Source organism: Myripristis murdjan, chromosome 10 (assembly GCF_902150065.1).
Source record: "Myripristis murdjan chromosome 10, fMyrMur1.1, whole genome shotgun sequence".
NCBI classification, from domain to species: domain Eukaryota; kingdom Metazoa; phylum Chordata; class Actinopteri; order Holocentriformes; family Holocentridae; genus Myripristis; species Myripristis murdjan.
The window spans coordinates 25,821,746-25,841,305 of NC_043989.1; the positions used below are offsets into that span (position 1 = coordinate 25,821,746).

The window sequence follows — 19,560 nt, forward strand, 5'->3', positions numbered from 1 at the left end:
CTAACAATGACATCATGATGCACTGTTTGTGTGTGTCCTCTATGAGAAGTTCTATATTCATAAATACATGTTCAAAAAAAAAAAAGAAAAAGTGAAGAGAACATACAAATTAACACTGATAAACAGACACAAACCCTTACCAGCAAAAACTATGACTCAAACAAGACATTTTACACACTTTTATTAAAAACAGGCTTTAGTTCATTACAAAAGTTTATATCAGTATATCTTAAAGTTTAATACTTACAATTAATTTAATCTACTTTATGATTAAAACACTGTAAACCTACAGAAGTTAATTTGCCAGCAAATAAACCTGCAGTTTTTTTCAGGCACAAAACCAACGATTGCTAGCCATTTGTTAGTGTTATTCCACAAACTGCAAAGTTCTTTTTCTTTACTTTTTTAAAAAACATATTTCAGTACAGAGTAATGTACATTCCTTGAAACAGGAGCATAAAAACCTATACATTTTATGACTGGTTATGGCACTGTCCCCCTAGAGTTTTTTGAGTCCTATGTAGCTTTGTTGCTCGTCAGCTTGTTGCTGTATGACGTGGTGTCTCGAGGGACCTGTCGCTGCAGCTGGGACGGATGGTGTCTGTACTCCAACGCTCTGGTTCACTGTTTTCCATCTTTGGTGTAAGAAGGATTCCCCAGCCCCTCACTTGGATCCGTCTGTCCTTTGTTTGCTGCTCTCCTCTTCCAGAGGATCACAGCTGTCACGGTGAGGAGGAGGAGGAGGAGGATGGCCACTCCTCCCCCTATAACCCCCCCTGTCAGTGTTTGGTTGGAAGAATCGGGGGGGTCATATCTTTGGCAGGAGAACTCTGTTGCGATGCTGTGTCCTGCCTTGTTCACTGCCTCCACACACACCCTGGCTCCAGCCTCCAAAGACCCCAGCAATCCCCGTCGCTTTGTGTCACCAAACTCCAGTGGTTTGCTTTTAGATCCCTTGACCAGCACTCTGTACCCAGTTACCACCGAGGAAGGGGCACACCACTGGACCTCTATCTTCCCACTGCCACCCTCATCACTGACCGGGACCAGCGCTTGAAGCTGTGGAGCATGAGGGGGCTGGTCGGCCCCACTGACTCCAGGACAGAGGCACCCAGTTCGCTCTGAAAGACTGATGCAGGGCTCCTGATTTTCCACGCAGGGGTTGTACTGGCAGGGCCCGGAGTTATACATGAGGACGGGAGTTGCGCTGGGAGAAGAATAGTAGTCATAGTCACCATCAAACTCAATGGGAGTCATGATTCGCGGTTGTTTGGGAGGAATGGGAGTGGGAAGAGCATGGGCGTTGAGGATGAAAGGAGGAGAGGAACCAGAGGTCAGGAGAACAAGAAGCACGGCCAGGTTCCTGTACAGTGACATCATCTCTGTGGACAGAAATAACAGCATTGATTCCTGAGAATGGCAAAAATGATGTAGCATCAAATGGGTTGGTTAATGACACGGTGAATATTGTGTTCTTGACAGAGTCTAATAGAGAATATCAGTCTTCCTCTATGCTGATTCAGTTGCAGCTTGTGTAAAAATAATATCTGTAGTGCCAGTTCTTAGAGTCTTAGAGGAAACATAAAGAGAGGAAGTGGAAACTGGTGGGAGAAGGTGGAAAGAGGAAAATGACATCACTAGAAGTTGTAGCAGTTGGCTCATCGTTGAATCAAGAGTAGTAACAGCTGAGTGACATAGTGACTCAGCACTCAAAATAGCACATCGAGAATTAACCAAGATTAAATTTAACTTGGATCGTGTTGTGACCAAAATTAAAATAGCCTTGAGCTATTTTAGCAGTTATTAAGATGATTGTTTGGCCACGCCATCCAATACAGATGCTTCCCAAGTTAATCCTGTCAAAACTATTCCAAGCAATACACTGTGTATTTTCCTGGTTTATCTGGAAAAATAAGCATCCTAGTTTAAAATGACAAAACCCCAACTCCAACAAGGTGGATAAGTTGTACAGCAATTTACAGTAATGTCACTGGGCTTTCCAATTAAATGTGATCACCAAATACATTACAGTCCTCTGCAGATTTAATAGTGTGTGTGATCATGTATTCATGTTTTTTTTTTTTTTCTATGTGGCGTACAGTTTAAGTTTAAAGAATATTTCATAGTCAAAAATGTACTCGAGTCCTTAAATTGCATATGCAATTTGGAATAAGTTCACAATGTATTTTTTTTTTTTTTGTCTCCTGTTACTAGTTATCCCAATTTTGAGCACATTTGCAGAGATGCGGGTTTTATGGATTGGAAGGCATCACAAAAATTCAAGACGCACATATGGACAAACCAATAAAATTCCCCCAGCAATTACAAGATGAGTTTCATATTTCCCCAAAACACTTTTATTGTTGTCCATCAACTGAGGACTTATTTGAACTTTCTATAAAACTGGCATGAATTTAAATCTACTAGAAAACCTTACTGTGAGAGCATCGACACTTGTTAATAGGTTAATAGTGATTACCTATACATATTATCAACTGCTTCTGGTAGATAAAACAAAATAAAGTAGGAAGTATAGTCAGGAAAAGGATCTTGGAGTTGTCCTCTATAAACATCTTTATAATGGCAAGAAAATCACCGGATCAAATAAATCACATGAAATATTTCAGAATTACATGCAACTCCCAGTCTACACAGCAAGTTTGATGTTTTGTGCACTTATTTTTAATTTAATTAGACAATTCCCACTACTATGTTTTGGTCTTTAGTCCACCCACAGATGGATAGAAAATAGTTATGAATCCAATACAAGGTGGTCCTGGTGTGGCAAAAACAGCAAGCAGCTCAGGACCACTGTTGTTTGCTGCACATCTGTCAATCCTGCATTCATGGCTTGATGTCCACTGACTGTATGATTATGCCATGAAAAAGCATAGCCTGTGGTTCCTTTTGAGAGATTATCCCATGTATTTCAGGGAACCTGATGAGTTTGTTAGGACGGGCTCCTCTTTCTGTGGGATTTGTTTGTGAATAGCGGTGCAACCTTAACTATTTTTTTTTTCAAGGAATGTGTACTTTACTCAAGTCTCTGTTTATTTTCACTTTAACTACACTACATTTTGAAAACGAAATGCATACTTTTACTCCACTGCAATTGCCCTGCCTACCTTTGTTTGCTTGTTACAAAATATCAGGGGTGGGTTGCTGGATCTGTTGTGAATGATGGGTTTTTTCCAGCCGACTAGTATGGACCCAGTATCTGTGATTGGAAAGGAGCAGCCGATCATTATTTAAGCCGCAAGCAGGCACTGAGCTGCATACAAGAAGACGTAATCAGCCGTAGGGGACAGCTGTTTTGTCTTTCTGTTCGTCTCTTTATGCTCATTTACATCCACAACCTTATGACTTGCTTTAGTGAGGAGAAACTCACACCTCGTGCCTCTTGCCTGCCTTCACCACAGTCCAACAATAACATTTTAAACGCCCTTTTTGTCAAATACGCCTGGAGATTGTACCCCCCCCCCCCCCCCCCCAAAAAAAAAAAAAAGAAAAAGAAAAAAAAAAAGGTTCTAAAATGTGGAAGAAGCTGTGCTGCGTTCAGAGAAAGTTGGGCCTGTCTTGTACTTGACAAACTCAGCAAGCATTCTTTCGGTTAGAGTCACTTAAATTTCAAGTTTATTTTGCTGAAAATTTGAATTATGAAACTGAAATATTTGCTACAAAGCCCACACAATAAAATTTTTAGTTTGTATCACATTTTAAAAAAATATTTTTTTACTGTCTTAATCTTGATGTCTTCAAGAAAATTTTATTTATTTATTTATTTATTTATTTTTTAAAATTTTATTTATTTTACAGAAGCTACTTTTCAATAAATATCAGGAGGAAAGGGGCTTTTTTAAAAATTCAGCACAATTTACTTTCACTTTTGAATACTTTAGTACACTTAATACCAGATACTTTTGGACTTTTACTTAAGTATTTGTGAAACAGTGACTTTCACTTTTACTCAAGTAGTTTTCAGATGAAGAATCTTTACTTTTATTTAAGTATGAATTTTGATGACTTTTTACCTAACAGGTTGTGAATGGCCTGCAGTAACTTTGACTGGCAGAGAATGAACTTGCTAAGTGAATAAGGAAGGGTTGAAGGAAGAGTACTTCATTCAGTATATATAAGTATGCATAACATTCACTATTGTATTGTGTTATATGTAGGCCTAAAGTATAGTTTATTGTCTGACATGGTCTCTTTGTTTCAATAAAAAAGAGGAAAATGAAAACAGAAGATAGAACAGTGACATGTCAGTTACAGTAGAAAAGAACAACAACAATGGACTACAGCGGCACTAAGGGTAAGAAACTAATTTTAACTTTTTTTTTTTTTTTTTTTCATTTTGTTTTAAATAGAGAGATGGGCAGTATTTGTATAGCTGTGAGGCATGTGACCCAGGCCTGATTTCAGCCGCCAGGACTCCTCAGACACTGTTTTAAACATCACAATTCAGCTATAAATAGGCTTTGTGCATCAGGAAACATGTTAATCTTCTAACGTGACATGTAACTATGCTCATACAGCCCATTTGATAGAAACCCGTTTACATACTGAAGACAAATGCGGTGTCCTGGAGATTAAAATAAAAGCCTTGGTGACCCTGTCAGCGCTCCATTCTGTCCTGGCAGCGGGCCAGACAGATTCTGTGGGAACCCGACGCTCAATTCAACTTCAAAGGTCTCGCCTGCTTTTAGGGAAGGCGAGCTTACACTGGGACTCAGAGGGACCTCTCTATTGCCTAAGTTAAGTGGCCGCCACCGACGAGCACATCTCCACTAATAAACATCCAGCCTCCCTGTGCCTCGCAGCTGAGCTCAGCAGACGTGTCACCATAGCAATGGAGTGAGCAAAACAGAAAAGACAGCAAGAGGGATGAAAATGGGTTACTGTACCTGTTGGATGGGTTTGGGGATGGATACTTGAGATATTCCTTCTCTCTTTCTCTTTCTCTGTTCGCACCGCTTGCAGGCTTTGCTCACTATCGTCCTCTGCGCTCACCGTCTTATTTTGTTCCCACAAAACTCTCTCCTCCTCCGTAACACCCCCTCATTTCATACCCCATGTGCCTCTCTCTCTCTCTCTCTCTCTCTCTCTCTCTCTCTCTCTCTCTCTCTCTCTCTCTCTCTTTCATGTTGCCTGTCTTCTGTCTTTTTCCACTTCTTCCCCCTCTCTCTCATCACCCCCACACCCCCCGTCATGACTCGTGTGTGTGTGTGAGTGAGAGAGAGAGTGGCACAGGGAGGAGGGGGAGTGTGTCACTGTTTGCCTGCGTGCTGCACAGCATATTAATTTGCTCAGCAGCAGCAGGAGGCAGGCTGGTGCTTGTTGTAGTATGTGTTTGTGTAATCAGTTGGGTGTACTATAGGCGTCTGCTTTCGATTATTTGCGTAAAAGCTGTGTTACAAATTCCCTCTGCACTCTGCCGGAGTGTACTCTCGAGAAAAGAGCGAGGCGTAAATTCATCATGGTGCAGATTGTGCAGGTGTGTGCCCGCGGATAGGGAGGTGGTGCAAGAATTCATTTTGTATGTTTATTATAAAGCCTCTCCACCCCATACCACCCCTATTGTGACATGCAGGAGGCGGCGCACAAAGCCTTTTAAACGGGGCCTTTTAGGGGGGAAAGCTGGCAAAGTGAACAAGTTGGTGCGTATCCCGATCCCCGAGCACCCGCATCACACACAGCAGACAACAGGAGACTCTTTCCTTTCTGGTTTATTCCATTCCACTTCCACCCCAGTTTATTTGAACAGTCCCATGTTGCTTCTAACAAACACAAAAACTTGAACTGACTTTTGCCTTGATGTTCAGATGTCACACTCGTCTGTGTGGGAGCAGCGCCCGGTCAGATGACTGGCACGTCCTTGAAATCGACGCCTTCATCTGAATCAGGTCAAAACGACGGGATGCGCCACATGTGGTTGCTGAATCTTATCAGAACTTAAGTGATTCATGCCCACTCCCGTCTGTCTCAAGGAACTGTACGCTGATGGATGCATAAATGCTGTCTCTTGATTCTTACCAGCACAGTTACAATATAGTACATGGCCATATGCTGTTATTTCCAAAGGTAACTTCACTGGAACGGCCAAAATTTACAAAAACAAGCATTTACACATATAAACACTATCCGATGCTAAAGTGGCAAATAATACTAATAGTAATAAAATGCCTCTTTCATGGGCGTGGGCCGCTTCGTGGACACCGCATCACGCTCATGATTGAGAAACTCTATTAGTTATTATTAGCAGTGACGCAACAGCTTCATCACTGTCTCTGTGACAGAATGATTGATTCATTATCACACAGCTATTTTGAACATTGTTGCATGAATATCTGTGGGAAGAGGTATAGATAGATATACAGACGGATATGAAAATGTTGCATTTTATTCTCTCTCTCAAGCACACACACACACACACACACACACACACACACAGAGAGAGAGAGAGAGAGAGAGAGAGAGAGAGAGAGAGAGAGAGAGAGAGAGAGAGAGAGAGAGAAGGTTCAAATTAAGAGAGAACAAAGGGCAAAAGACGAGATTAGTAGTAAAGTGGGTCAGGTACGCTTAAGTATGTCAAGTGGCAAAAATACCACAATACCCATAAGCCTCACTGACCGTTACTATGGCAAAGACAGCAACTAAAGCTGTGAAATATATTCAAATATATTCATTATAATATTGTATAATATTGCATTGCTGGTTGCAATCAGGAACAAAATGCTGTACCCTAATTGCTGAAATAATTATTTATTACTTATTTATGTAGCATCTTATTAAAAACAGAGTTACAGAGCTATACTTAAAAATAAAGTAATGGAAGACATGGGAAAAAAGACGAAAAGCATCAACAAAGCAATTATTACAGGGGCGATTATATGAATATAAAAACAATAAACTGACAAATAAAGAAACAAAAAATATATAAGAAAAAACAAAATAAAAACAAAGATTAAAGCATCAGAATCGAGTTAAAAGCAGCTTCATACGTGTGTGTTCTGAGAAGCGGAAGGCCTGATCTCTTTAGTTTGTAGCAGAGACTTTGGGAAAGGGAACAGAGTTTGGCCTGAGGATCTCGGCACAATGAGCGTGTTTCATCATAAGGAGAGAAATGTGTAGGAGAAATGATCAACAAACTTTAATTATTTCCACACAGCTGCTCTTTACTCGGATGAGTTTCGGGCCTATCCAAGTGCTGGAGAAGCTCAAACCGGGTGTCATGTAAATCTGCTTTTGGGAAGATCAGTGGGATTTTTACTTTTGGACCCCTGGGTGCCTGATGTAGCCCTGCCCACTTCACGACCATATTTGGCTCTGCCTGCAGGAGGAGCTTTCTCACTCATCACTATGAAAAACAAAGGGCCCCATGTGTCTTACATTGTATTATGTGTTTTTTGTGACTGCCAAGTTTTATATATACTATAAACAAAATAGATTAACATGAAACACTGATTTAAAAAAATGTAAAACTGAACGAACTGAGCTTTCTGTTTCTATTGTTCATTTTGTTCATACACGGGGTAAAAATGAAAATGAAATTGAAAACGCCCACATGTCCTCACACCAGTTCACATTCAGGGTAAAGAGTCCTGATCCCAGACATGTTGGTCATTGGCGGCAGAGTGTGTGGAGGCACACAGACGGCTTTCAGGTGAAACCAAGCATTGGATGTGGGGGCCAACACGTAACTGCACCCAGATTGTCACCACTGATAAGCTGCACTGTTTTGTCTTCGGTGGTCCTCCAACATGCCAGTGCACTCTGATGAGTAAAGATGCAACGTTTGCACTGCTGTTTAAACTGGTTGACACTACTCACTTACAACACAGCAAACATTATGGAGGCGTTGTTTTCCCTCCGTTCCTCTGACAGCTACAGACCAACCTGACAAAATCCACCAGGGCCCAAAGCCAGAAAAGGAACCATAAGAGAGTGAGTCATGATAAAATGTTGGCGCCAGCGAGCACCAATCCCCACTCCCACCACCACGGCATGTTGGAGCACGTGGGTCATGCGTCATGTGCAGGTCTAACCCTCACCAAAACTTAATACTGATTCCACTACAAACCCACCGCAGCATGTTGCTGCTGGATGCAATCTCTTTTTCTCCACTTTAACCCAGTTTTCAAAAGCGGGGATTTCTCTCCTTCCCCCATGCCAGTAAAACGAAACATATTTTCTGTCTTTATTAGACTCAGAAATATGCAGGCCCCCGCGTATGTTACTCAATGGCTCATTCCCTAGCCTACTCACACCTCTCTGAGGATTTAAGGAATGCTGCCTTACACAGGAAACAATATTGACCTTATCCCCATGACCTGTGACCCCACCACTTCACTCTATAAGAATTCTGGTGTGGTCCTGTAACTGGACTCGACATGTGGCTATTTTTGAGCTCTAACAGTGCGGAGGCAGAGCGCGCTATCCGATCTCACTATTCTTAAAAAGGGATAATTGGAAGCAGATATGTGATGACGCAGCAGGCCTGTTTGAAGACAAATTCCCATGACTTTGAAAGCGGCTTATTTACTATGTGCATATTCACATTCATATCTCATTAACTCAAACAAGCCTATTCAAATACACTTGGAAAAAAAATAGCGAGAGTGAATGAGTTCAAATGTGTCCTATGATTTGGATGGCATTTTTGATTGTGCATTATCAAACAGCTCAGTGAATTAATGACAGAAGAGCACCTGGCCTACAGCGGGGGGTGTTGTAGTGGGCGGGACAGGGGTGCTGACCCACCGCCCCAAACTGAAACAGGTCCCTTCAAGTGTCCTTACCTGTACATTTATAAATATTTTATACCGAAAACAGCAAAACAGATTTTTTTCAGAGCAGTCATTTTGAAATGAAATAGCAGGTCCTGACATATGTTAGTAATGATATTAATGAAGGTTCAGCTCCATACCAGATGTAGCAGAGTGTTTCCTGAGAGCCAGCGTGAACAACAACAACACCCTGGCTCTGTTAGACCTAAATGGGACAGAACTGTAATTAATGTAATTCATAACACCTGTGTTTACTGCAGTTTCCTGTGTTCAGAGGTTCAGTTTTGTGTGGTTTCCTGTGCAGCCTAAATCAAAATTAGTCCTCCATAGACAGACTGAGCCGAGCACTATTGCTGAAGGTATGATCATAAGTACTAGTTGGCAATAACCGGCCACAAGTCAATAATAATTGATCAGTATGGAAATTTGCTGAAATTGCGGTAAGGTACAGGAAAGTGGAGGGAAGCCAGTTACATCGATCCTACAGTTCTTTACGATGTCGCTGCCTGAATTTGTTGGCATTTTTGATTGGCATTTGTCTTGAAACGGAATAAAACATACCCTAACAGAGGGGTCAAGTGTGTCTCTAACTCCCATGTTTGTCCAGACTCTCACTGCCCCGAGTCACTCTAGCTGCAGAGTTGTAGCCCCTCCCAGTGGTGCATGCTGGCTACTGCACAGTGAAACTCAAACTTGAATTTTGGAGAAGTTCATTGGAAGGATTCACAGGGGGAACTAGTCAGATCACAGCGGTTACGCGGCCCTTTCCCACTTGAAAATTTCCAAAATTTCATTTTCATAAAAGTTTCGTGCATAACTAGATAGATAGATGACGTGGATTTATGAGTGCTTTTAAATCTGATCTCGTTTTTTCAAGATACATTAACAATAGGTTGGTGTATTGTATATTTGCGACTGTTCATCCCAATGTAAAAAAGTGCACGTACACCCATGTGTTATCAAACAATATAGTAACTCGCCCGCAAACTTGGGAGTTTTAGACACCAAACCATCTTTTCACAATCACTAAGAAGCTCTAAAACATATACCGATTAAAATTATTCACCGCCTGACCAGGTTTTTTTTTTTATGAACAGCTGTTTGAAAGCTTACATTGTGCATACTACTGTATACTATTTCGGCTTTGTTTGTGATTTAAAAAAAGTCATGCCCAAATTGACCAAAGATCAATAGCGATCAAGATAATTGACACATTCGTCAGATAAACCGGAAAAGCACATTCACAGGAAATCAACTCGCACATGCGTAAAACTGTCTACAATACGAACTTGGAGGAACACACGAGGCGTCAATCTCCCGCCTCTTGTTCAACGAAAATGTTTTAACTTATAGACTGCTGATTTACATAAATAGTCATTAGCTCTTACGTTCACGAGACCATAGTTAGATATTAAATTAAGCTAAAAAGCTCAATCTACTTTGCCTCTCGCTGAGCAGAGGGATTCAAAAGCACGCCTTCGCTCATTTGTCTCGTCTTGCCCGGGGGGGTTTCAGCGAAGACGGAAGTGGGCACGAGTGAAACATCTCGAAAGAAGGAAACACTCTTTCATTGAAAATTACAAATATGTGTTTTTGAAGCGGGGTGCATAACGTGACATACGGAAATTACAATGTCGCGACGCCTGGGCGCACTGCTCCTTAGACGCTGTTATCAACGGCTTGTTTTAGATGTTTCCGTCCAAACTCCGGCTGGTACGGCGCTGACGGAGCAACTTTATGCCGACGCGACGTTTGAGGAGCGTTAACCGTCCCAGAGTGATCAGGTGAGGCTGCGAAACACCCGGGCCTCTTTGTGAGTCCGGTGACGGTCGAGCCGTGAATCCGTCCTACAGACCGTATGGAGTGCGGCCATTGGTGCCGCCCCTTGGTGCGCCCGGGGGGAGGAGGAGGCGGGGGCAAGCTGTTGAATGAAGGCCGTATTCTGTGTTGACACTTGGTCGAGACAACCTCCGGGACTTCTACAGGCCTTCGTACTTCATATTTACCTTGCATAAACATATCCAATGAAAGAGGAGGAGCCTGCCACCATTTCTTTACTGATCGGGGGATGTTGTGGACCGTGTTTGGGCTGAGAGAGAGAGGACAATACTGTAAAGAGGCTGAGCGGACGTTTTCACAGGCTAATGATCCTTTTTTTTTTTCGCACCCGAGCAAGGAAGCCCAAAGTAAACACATGGTTTTTGCCCCTGCACATTGTCCCGGGAAATACCTTGTTTCTATAGAATGAGAAATTGGCGGTGCTCGCCGATAGTTTGCAAAACACAGACTTTGCGCCTGACCACTATGACACATTTTACAGTTGCACGTAGGGGTCTCGCTGAAGTTGAAGCTCAGACTTGGACTACAACAAGCGGCGTGTAAGGAGGCTCGTCTAGCAGTACAGGACCGAGTGTTGTGTAGCACATTTTGACGGACACTGAATCTGTAATTCAAATCCGTACTCTTATGTCAGTGACCTATATCTGATGCGTGTGCGCCAAGAGCCCGCAGTAACCTCTCCACGGGACCAGACAGCATGGGGATAAACGGGGTAGACAACCAAGCCGAGCCGTCCAGCGGAGAATCCCGGACGGAGCAGCAGACTGCCGACCCGGAGATGGAGCACAGAGATGCTCCCCGAGACCCGGAGATGAGCAAGGCTGAGCAGACGCCAGACAGCGAGTGTAAAATCGCGCAGGAGGACAGCACGGTGCAGCTGATCGAGGCGGGGTGCAAGCCGCCACTCTCCCCGACTTCTGAGTACCAGTCTGGGGCCCAGATGCGGGGACCCGGTGCCGGCGTCGTCCCGCCTGAGGGAGGGTTCGGCTGGCTGGTGGTTTTTGCCGCAACCTGGTGCAGTGGATCGATCTTCGGGATCCAGAACTCTTTCGGCATCCTGCACATAATGCTGGAGAAGGAGCACACAGACCCAGAAGACAAGGCGGCTCAGTTCAAAGTGGGTGAGTACCAGGTGGAGACGATTGGTCGGTTCATTTGAGGAGAAAGCACTCGCATTGCATCCATGTTTCCTCAAATAACATTTGAGCTGGTGGACAGAGATGACTGTTTTGCCAGAGATGGCACGCGTAGTTAGAATAACTGATGCAGTGGCACATGAAAAGGTGGGTAAACATGATGATTTCCAGTCATCATGAAGCAAACAACCACCTTTATGAGCAATTATGTAACAATCATGTTTTCAGGAAAGCACTTATTTATTCTCTTCCCTTAATGAGAATATTCGGTTTTCACACACAGTTAGTACGATTTATGCTAGAAAATCATGTTAGAAAGACTCACATTCATCCGAAAATCTGGGTCTTAATCAGACGGTGGATGTGCTGATTTTAGGTGGGCTTACATTTCACCGCATGCTGTGAGTAGCACGCTCAGCACGGTGCTACATACCACATGTGTCATTACAGTTCACACAAAGTCTGCATATTATGGTTGTTCACAGGGGGGATTTGACATATTTTGAAAATCTTTCATGCTCACAATACCACCTATCAACCCATAGTGTTGCTGGTGGTGGTCTCAGAGAGGATCATTCTTGGTTACAATAAACGACTAATAGGGAGGCATTAAACTCACTGGGAAAAACATGCACTTATTGCATTCTTTATTTCCAGTCATTATTCTTCTTCTGTTAAGCAGCTGCTGCAAATACACTTTAGTTTGTCATAAATAGCCCCTTCAGAAAGACTTCCCCCCATTACTTACAATGCTACATTACTGGCTAAGTAATATAGCATTGCCCCACAGACATCTGGCCTGCAGACAGTTTCCCACCTTGTGAGCACACCTAAAAAGTGTGACCCTGCCAATCGAAATAATGAGCCAGGGCTTTTCAAACTTGGGCCTGCAGAACTTTCTGCCCCCTTCCTAAATCATCAACAGAATGGAGAATATTCTATAACTGGCAAGTTTTTGATATTATTATTTGGCATTTTGCCTATGTTGGGTAGATGAGACAACCCAACCAGGAAAGGCTGGGGGAGAAAGAGGGCAATGACAAGTGACAAATGCCCTTGGGCACATTTGAACCCAGGACGTCACAGGTAAACAAAGACAATCCAATCATTTTCCAACCTCTAACCAGTACACACCACATTTCAATGTAATAAGTACCAGATAGTGCTAGTTTTGGCCTGCAGCTGGCTGGGTGTGTTAAATTTTGGCCTGTGGCCCCCTATGCCAAACATTTCCGTACCTTTTATGTGAACCTTTCTCTGGCGGTTCATCAGGGATCGCTATATAGGTACATATGAAGCTGCTTTGTCCTTGTTTATGTACCTCATATGTAAGTCCTCATATGATGGTTTCATTCCAGTAACTGATTTTCCATTGGCCACAGTAAATACCGTACATATGGACTTAACAGAACAAGGTCAATATTTCTCTCCCTGTCTCTCTAAAATGCTTTGCTTTGCTGTTGTACCCTTGATCTTCTAAGCCAATCTGTTGAGGATTATATCACAAGCTTTTACTAGAGGATGTTCAGTTCACCCCACTCTTCCCTGGGTGCTTCAAATGGGGACTGGCTATGATAGCGTCAAACGCAAGTGAATGGAAAGCAGATGAGAAAATCCTGCTTGGATATATGAGACGGTTCACTCGTGATTTGTGCATATGAATTTGTCCCTAAGTGAAAGTTAAGATATCTTGCTGATGATCCCTTGTCGTCAGCTCATTCTATACTTGCCCCGACATTTTCTGCCATTGTTAGAACAACGATAAAGTGAAACTCAAAAGCTGAAACAAGATGTTCCTTTGGCCTTGAGTTGTGTGCACATCAGGTGCACGGTCTGAACCAACAACTTCATATATGCACAGAAGAAATCAGCACACAGGAATGTAGTCTTGCAGATCACTTCTTTAAAATAAATACAGCATCAGGGCGAAAGGTAGAAATAGACAAAGTCCTGTCACTAAACCATCACCAGCGTTAGTTTAACCTCTACTAAACCATCACCAGCGTTAGTTTAACCTCTACTAAACCATCACCAGCGTTAGTTTAACCTCTATCAACTTGCAATATAAATACACAGATGCCTCCACTCAAGTAATCAGACACTCATGATCTGCAAATAGATACATGAAATTCATATCAATACATAGGCAATAATAAACATAAATATCAAAGGAGAAACACCTTTTTGCAAATACCAAAGCACAAACAATTTTAACATATGCATAAAAAGTTAAATGGCTCAAGATTTGGTAGTTGGCTGCCATAACTTCCCCATTCACCAATCAAAACCTATCCCCTGACAGCACCATTTACTGTTTTGTGTGTGTGTGTGTGTGTGTGTGTGTGTGTGTGTGTGTGTGTGTGTGTGTGTGTGTGTGTGTGTGTGATTTTGTAACATTTGGGTGGAGTGCTACACTTTGTGACAAGTTCCACCATCACCACCAATGGTTAATTTCAAGGGGAGGAACAGATTACGCTTCCCCGACTCTTCACTGCGACAAGTTCAACCCAGGAACATGGAAGAAAAGTACAGAAAGGAGAAAACTTGGCTCAGGTGGCAAGAAAAAGTCATGAGCATCTTCGTGACTATGTTCGCATTGGAAACTTGGCTGTCTATATAGGAAATTGCAATGTTGCGGGGCATTGTGAGCGTGCTCCTGTTCGTTTCAGGTTTTGTGAGACACAAAGGGCCAGATGCAGGAGGCAATATAGGAACAAATTTCCTCTTACTTTTGTTTGTATCCACAATTTGTTCTTATTTTGTTAGTACCCGCTGATTACTGGGATTCACCAATGTTTTTTTGCTTTTATTTTCGCTTTTCCCTTAAGGAAGAGAAATTTTTTACGAGTGATTTAGAGCACTCTTATCAAAATAAGAAAAAAAAAAATTCTAATTGTCACAGTCCAGAAATCGGTTGTCCAGCACATGGAGACATACATTTTAAAATGGAAGAAGGTAAATAATGCATTAAATGAATATCAGTGCACAATCACATTTAGATTATATCATGTTTTAGAGTAATTATAAAGATTGCTTATGTTGGCTTATGTTGGCCAGTTTTAAAATGCATGTTTCCATGTGTTGGACAACTGATTTTGTTTATGCAATTCTACAAAGTTTCTAGGATTTTTAGGAAGTTCCCTTTCCACATACAAAATGGTCCCATTTTACCAGTTCAGTATCCAGTTGACAGTGTCTCCAATTATATAGGTTCGTCATGCATGCAGATATGACTTGTAGTAGGCTACTATAAGTAAACATTCTGCATGTCTTATAAGCATGTGTAAGCATTGTAAGCATCAGTGGGCATCTCTGCTATCAAGACATTTCCATCCTGTTTTCCTTTGTTCAGGCTTATTGAGGATTTTATGTCCAGCAGGCCCCTTGGATGGGCTTCATCATAAAGATCATTCACTGTTCTCATATGTAAAAGGATTAAATGAGACGGCTGGTCATCATCCTCCCCCTCAGCAACTGCAGAAAACAGAGGAGAAGAGCTTAGCTACTGTACAGTAGTTGCAGTTGTAGGTATAATGGCTCTGTGCAGCCAACTATCCATTCTGCGAGGCTGCAGACTATAAAAATCAAACCTCTGTGTGTTTCGCCCCAATGTGTCCAAGCGTGTTGCAAAGTAATTTGTGTAAAAATACAATAAGATATACAATAAAAGTGCCAGACATGAATTGCAAAAGTAGTTACAAAGAATGAAAAATGATGACACTGAATTAGGTAACAGTTGAAAGATTGTATAAACACACAGTTTTCAGCCAGTTTGTCAGCCGGATTGGCACAGTGTTTGGAAAGATGCAAAAATGTGCTGAAAGGAACGACAGCGGGTGGGCATGCATGTCTTTGATCACACGTAACCCATTTCAGTAATGTTTTTTTTTTTTTGTTGCACAAACCATTTGGTGCTGCTGAAGGAGAAATACCTGCCTTGACATGACTGATTGAGTCGCTGCTAGTGTGAGAGCCGTGCAACAACTGTCCCTTGACGCAGGAGTTAAAGGTGAACTATGCAAAATTACAGGGGATCAGCTGAAGCGAATGACCTTACGCCTCAACTGAAATAAATGTGGAACAAACGTGTAATGTGGCTGAATCTACATGTGTCTCACTGTCAACAAGAAACATCCCGATTCTACATTTTTGCATAATGCACAAAACAGTTTTACTCACTACAAGGACAGCATGTAACCATTTTGACATATCCAAAGAAACGTGATTTAGTGCCGATTTGTTCAGACCCTCATTGCATAAGGCTAAATGGGAGGGGTGTGGTGAGGAAATATTGCAATGGAGTTAAATCTTGATTAGAGATCCCTATCAGGTCCTGCACACAGGGCTTGATTACCGCAGTTATTTATAAAGCTTGAAGAGGGGAACAGAGATCTTTGAAGAGGGTCTCATGTACTGGGAAGGACCTTTTGTCTTAAGTATTTGTGAGGGTGGCTCCGGGCGGCAGTTCTGTAAGATGGACTGCAAAGGGAGGTATGAGGTGGGGTGCAGAGCGGGGCCTTTTTAATTTAAAGAAGTAATGAAGCAGAGGTTAGTGAGTTATGAGTTGCAGATGGGCCTCTCTAGCTCAGTGATTACAGCATGGCACGAATACTTCCATACCTGTTGTGGTAACCCAAGCTAAAAATGTGCGTGATACTTCAAGTTGCCTTGGATAAAGGCATCCATCAAGCAGCTGATGTTATCTTATGTTATCATAGAAGCATGGTTAATCCAGGAATGATGGTTTTCCAAAGCAACCATTGTCATAGCAGCCATTACTAGCACAGCAAAGTGCCAAGGGGGCAAGGTATGTGTCAAGTATGAGTATCAAATGTAACATAACTGTAAAATTACTGCACGGCACTTGCGTAATCGGTGGGGAGTATACAGCCGATGTTGTGATGTTTGTGGTTTAACATGGGTGATAGTTCAGTTCAGGAGTTCAAGCTGCAGGACCGTTTCTGTCTCTATAGAGTTCTCAAAAACTGCGAATGTGGGTGGGAGTGCAGAAGAAAGGGACTGAGTGAGTGAGTGATGAATTTTTCATTGATCCCTGAAATAATTTCCATCTGTCTACCAGCAGTGTAACACAGAACGGGCGCAAGACAAAGAAACCGTGCTCCTTAACAAAAAAAAAAAAGAAAAAAGAAAAAAGAAAACTTCATCTGCCTCATTTCAGTTTTAGTGTGGAGATAAATCAATCGCAGAGTTTGGGGAGACACGGATTCATTGAGCAAAATGAGCTTCAGAAATACGGTGCTATTATAGAGACGAACACACACAGCACTGCAGGTACATCCATGAAGATTAGCGAGAGTGCAGGGTCCTGAGGAGAAAATGTGCATCTAAGCAAGGATGATACCCCCTTATGCATCAGTAATGAAATGACGAGAGCAGGTATTACTTTGACTACAACTGCAGCCTGACCTGGACAGGCTAATAATCAACACTGACAATAGCATTTGGGCACTAAGAGGCTTACAGAATCCATTAAATCTAACATGTGCTCCGTGGGCCAGAAGTTTAATTCTTTAAACAAAAGCACATTGAATTTATACAGTCGCACAAATGCACGTACACAAGCCATAGACTGACTTGGTCGCAGGAAATCAAACAGCTACAAGCGAATATGGCCAAAGGCCTCAAGATGACAGGAGCACTTCTCTGCAACCCACATAATGAATCATGTCCAGTAGTTCAGAATGGCTCATAATGACTACAGTGAGTTGCGTGCCTTTGTTGAACAGCGGTAACACGACACTCATTCAGATTTAGGGACTGGCATGTGGGAACAAAATGATCCAAAACTGGCTAATGTGCACAGGCAAATGTCCATGTTTCAAACTTCAAAGTCTAGCCTGGCTGTCATGAACAAACACAGCAGCTACTGCAGCTTTTTTTTTAATCAGCACACAAAAAACATGATTTGGTCATATACAGATGCACTGTAATACTAACAAAAATGGGAAATTAACTGTGTCCATTATTTATTGCAGCAAAATGTCAAAAAAAAATGTCTCCCTATAGTGAAGCTTTGTGTCATGGGTGCCGTCTTTCAGAGCGGGAGTTGTTTGAAGTCCAGTAAACTGTGTAATGTTTGCTTCGTGTTTAAAGGCAATTGCATTTACTTTTTTTTCAGCCGTTAACTGAAGCAATTTGGGATCGCACGCTTTGCACAAGGGAACTTTGGCAGTCATGTCCCATACCTTTATGTTTGGGTCTTTTTTTTTTATGCTGCTGTCCTCTGCTTTCCTTGCATAACCCTGTTTCTGTGTAGTTTGTTTAGCTTGATTGTGAAACACTGTATCAACTTGGTGTTGGAAAAGTGTTACACAAATAAAGTCAGTGGAGTAAGGGTTCAACAGATACAGGTTTTACAGCTGTTTTGGTAGCAACGCTGCCAATAGCCTATATTTGGTAGATGCTGTCAGGGTGGAAAAAGCTTCTGAAACAGCATTTAGACCAAACGTCCACTGAAACCCACTAATGAAATTCTTCTAGGGTTTGCTGTAGAATATCCTATTCAGTGGGGATACTATGGCATCCATTTGGCCTTTAAATGAGGAACTAATTTGCAAACAAAAATTATTAAACAATTAAACAAATGAAAAAAAGCATATGAGTAAAAAAAATCACCGCTGTTTTTATGCAGTTTTTGTGTAACTGTGGTCAAGGAGGAACCTCCGTGCCCATATTTTCCCCACCCAGGAGACTCTGTCACAAGCTCTCCTCTCTAACTATCAGGATACTGCTGGTCTATGTGAAGTGCAGGCCTACTTTCCCAGATTTCACCAGCATCTCCAGGGCAGCTTGAAATCCCAGGTTGGCAGATCAGGGAGTACTGTGGCATGTTTGGCATTCCAGAGGGCAGGGGAATGGGTTCAGATCGGATCAGGGGTCTTTGTGTGCTGATAGTCCACAGCTCTGGCAGGTACACACAGACAGATGGAAACAAGAACATACTCTTGCAAAACCTGCTGAAACCACACAAACAAACAAGAAAATGATTTTTTTTTTGCACGCACATTCCAGCCATAGCCTAACCTTCATACATGGTAAGTGGAACTTACAAGGTTTTAGCAGAAGTTCACTCAAAGGCCAATTTGGTAAACGGGCTGGATGGTAAAACATTTACCATTTACTGGTTCAATGGGACATACTCTCTTTTAATTTTTTATCACAAGTTGGAAGATTGTGGATTTTTTTTTTATATTAAAGCTGCAGTACTGAACTTTTTCCATACCAATAAATGATTGTTATGTTGAGTCAAATTCCAAACGAGTTCACACAATGATGGTTAACCTGTCACCCACCGATAAAACTGGTGCTGGTTTCTGCGGCAACACTCCTGGTGCACAGTTGCTCTTAAGTGACTTGTTTTTACCTCAGCCACAGTTAACACAGTCTACTGGAATTGCATAATTCAAATAAATCAAAACTGCATCATCTCATCTGATGAGTCCCTGTCTCTCAAAGTTTTTTTTCCTTCCCTTTTTCTTTGCACGTGTAGATTGACAGGCATTCCCATGAGAACCACAAGTGTATTTTTAAATTGAACACACAGGCCTCGAGTGTTCTGTGGCATATATAACAGCAGTGATTTTGTAGCAGCAATATTGTTATCTCAAATGAAACACTGAAAAAAGTAATAAATATTGTTTTTAATTACACTCCATGCAAACGTAGTTCCGTAAATGAATACATTAGCCCACGTGCAACGTTACATCTGTTACAGTGCCACTTTTTAACCAATTGCTGAAAAAGTTTACGGTAACCTCACGAATGGTGACGTTCACCCT

The 19,560-nt window shown here is 42.0% G+C and overlaps 2 protein-coding genes across 2 annotated transcripts in view; one reads left to right on the forward strand and one right to left on the reverse strand.

Moving 5' to 3' along the window:
- Positions 1-164: 164 nt before the first annotated feature.
- On the reverse strand, positions 165-5,092 carry LOC115366129 (LRRN4 C-terminal-like protein). The gene is made up of 2 exons (XM_030061389.1): positions 4,905-5,092; positions 165-1,382 (listed from the first exon to the last, which is right to left on the reverse strand). Exon 2 carries the CDS (start codon positions 1,378-1,380, stop codon positions 622-624), a length of 759 nt encoding a protein of 252 aa, XP_029917249.1. The 5' UTR covers positions 1,381-1,382; positions 4,905-5,092; the 3' UTR covers positions 165-621.
- A 5,186-nt stretch (positions 5,093-10,278) lies between these two features.
- The window catches only part of slc16a2 (solute carrier family 16 member 2), a 36,559-nt gene continuing 27,277 nt past the window's right edge, over positions 10,279-19,560 (forward strand). Inside the window, exon 1 of the mRNA XM_030061888.1 lies at positions 10,279-11,746. Coding sequence (XP_029917748.1) covers positions 11,323-11,746 — 424 coding nt within the window. The 5' untranslated portion in view covers positions 10,279-11,322. The remainder of the gene's footprint in view (positions 11,747-19,560) is intronic.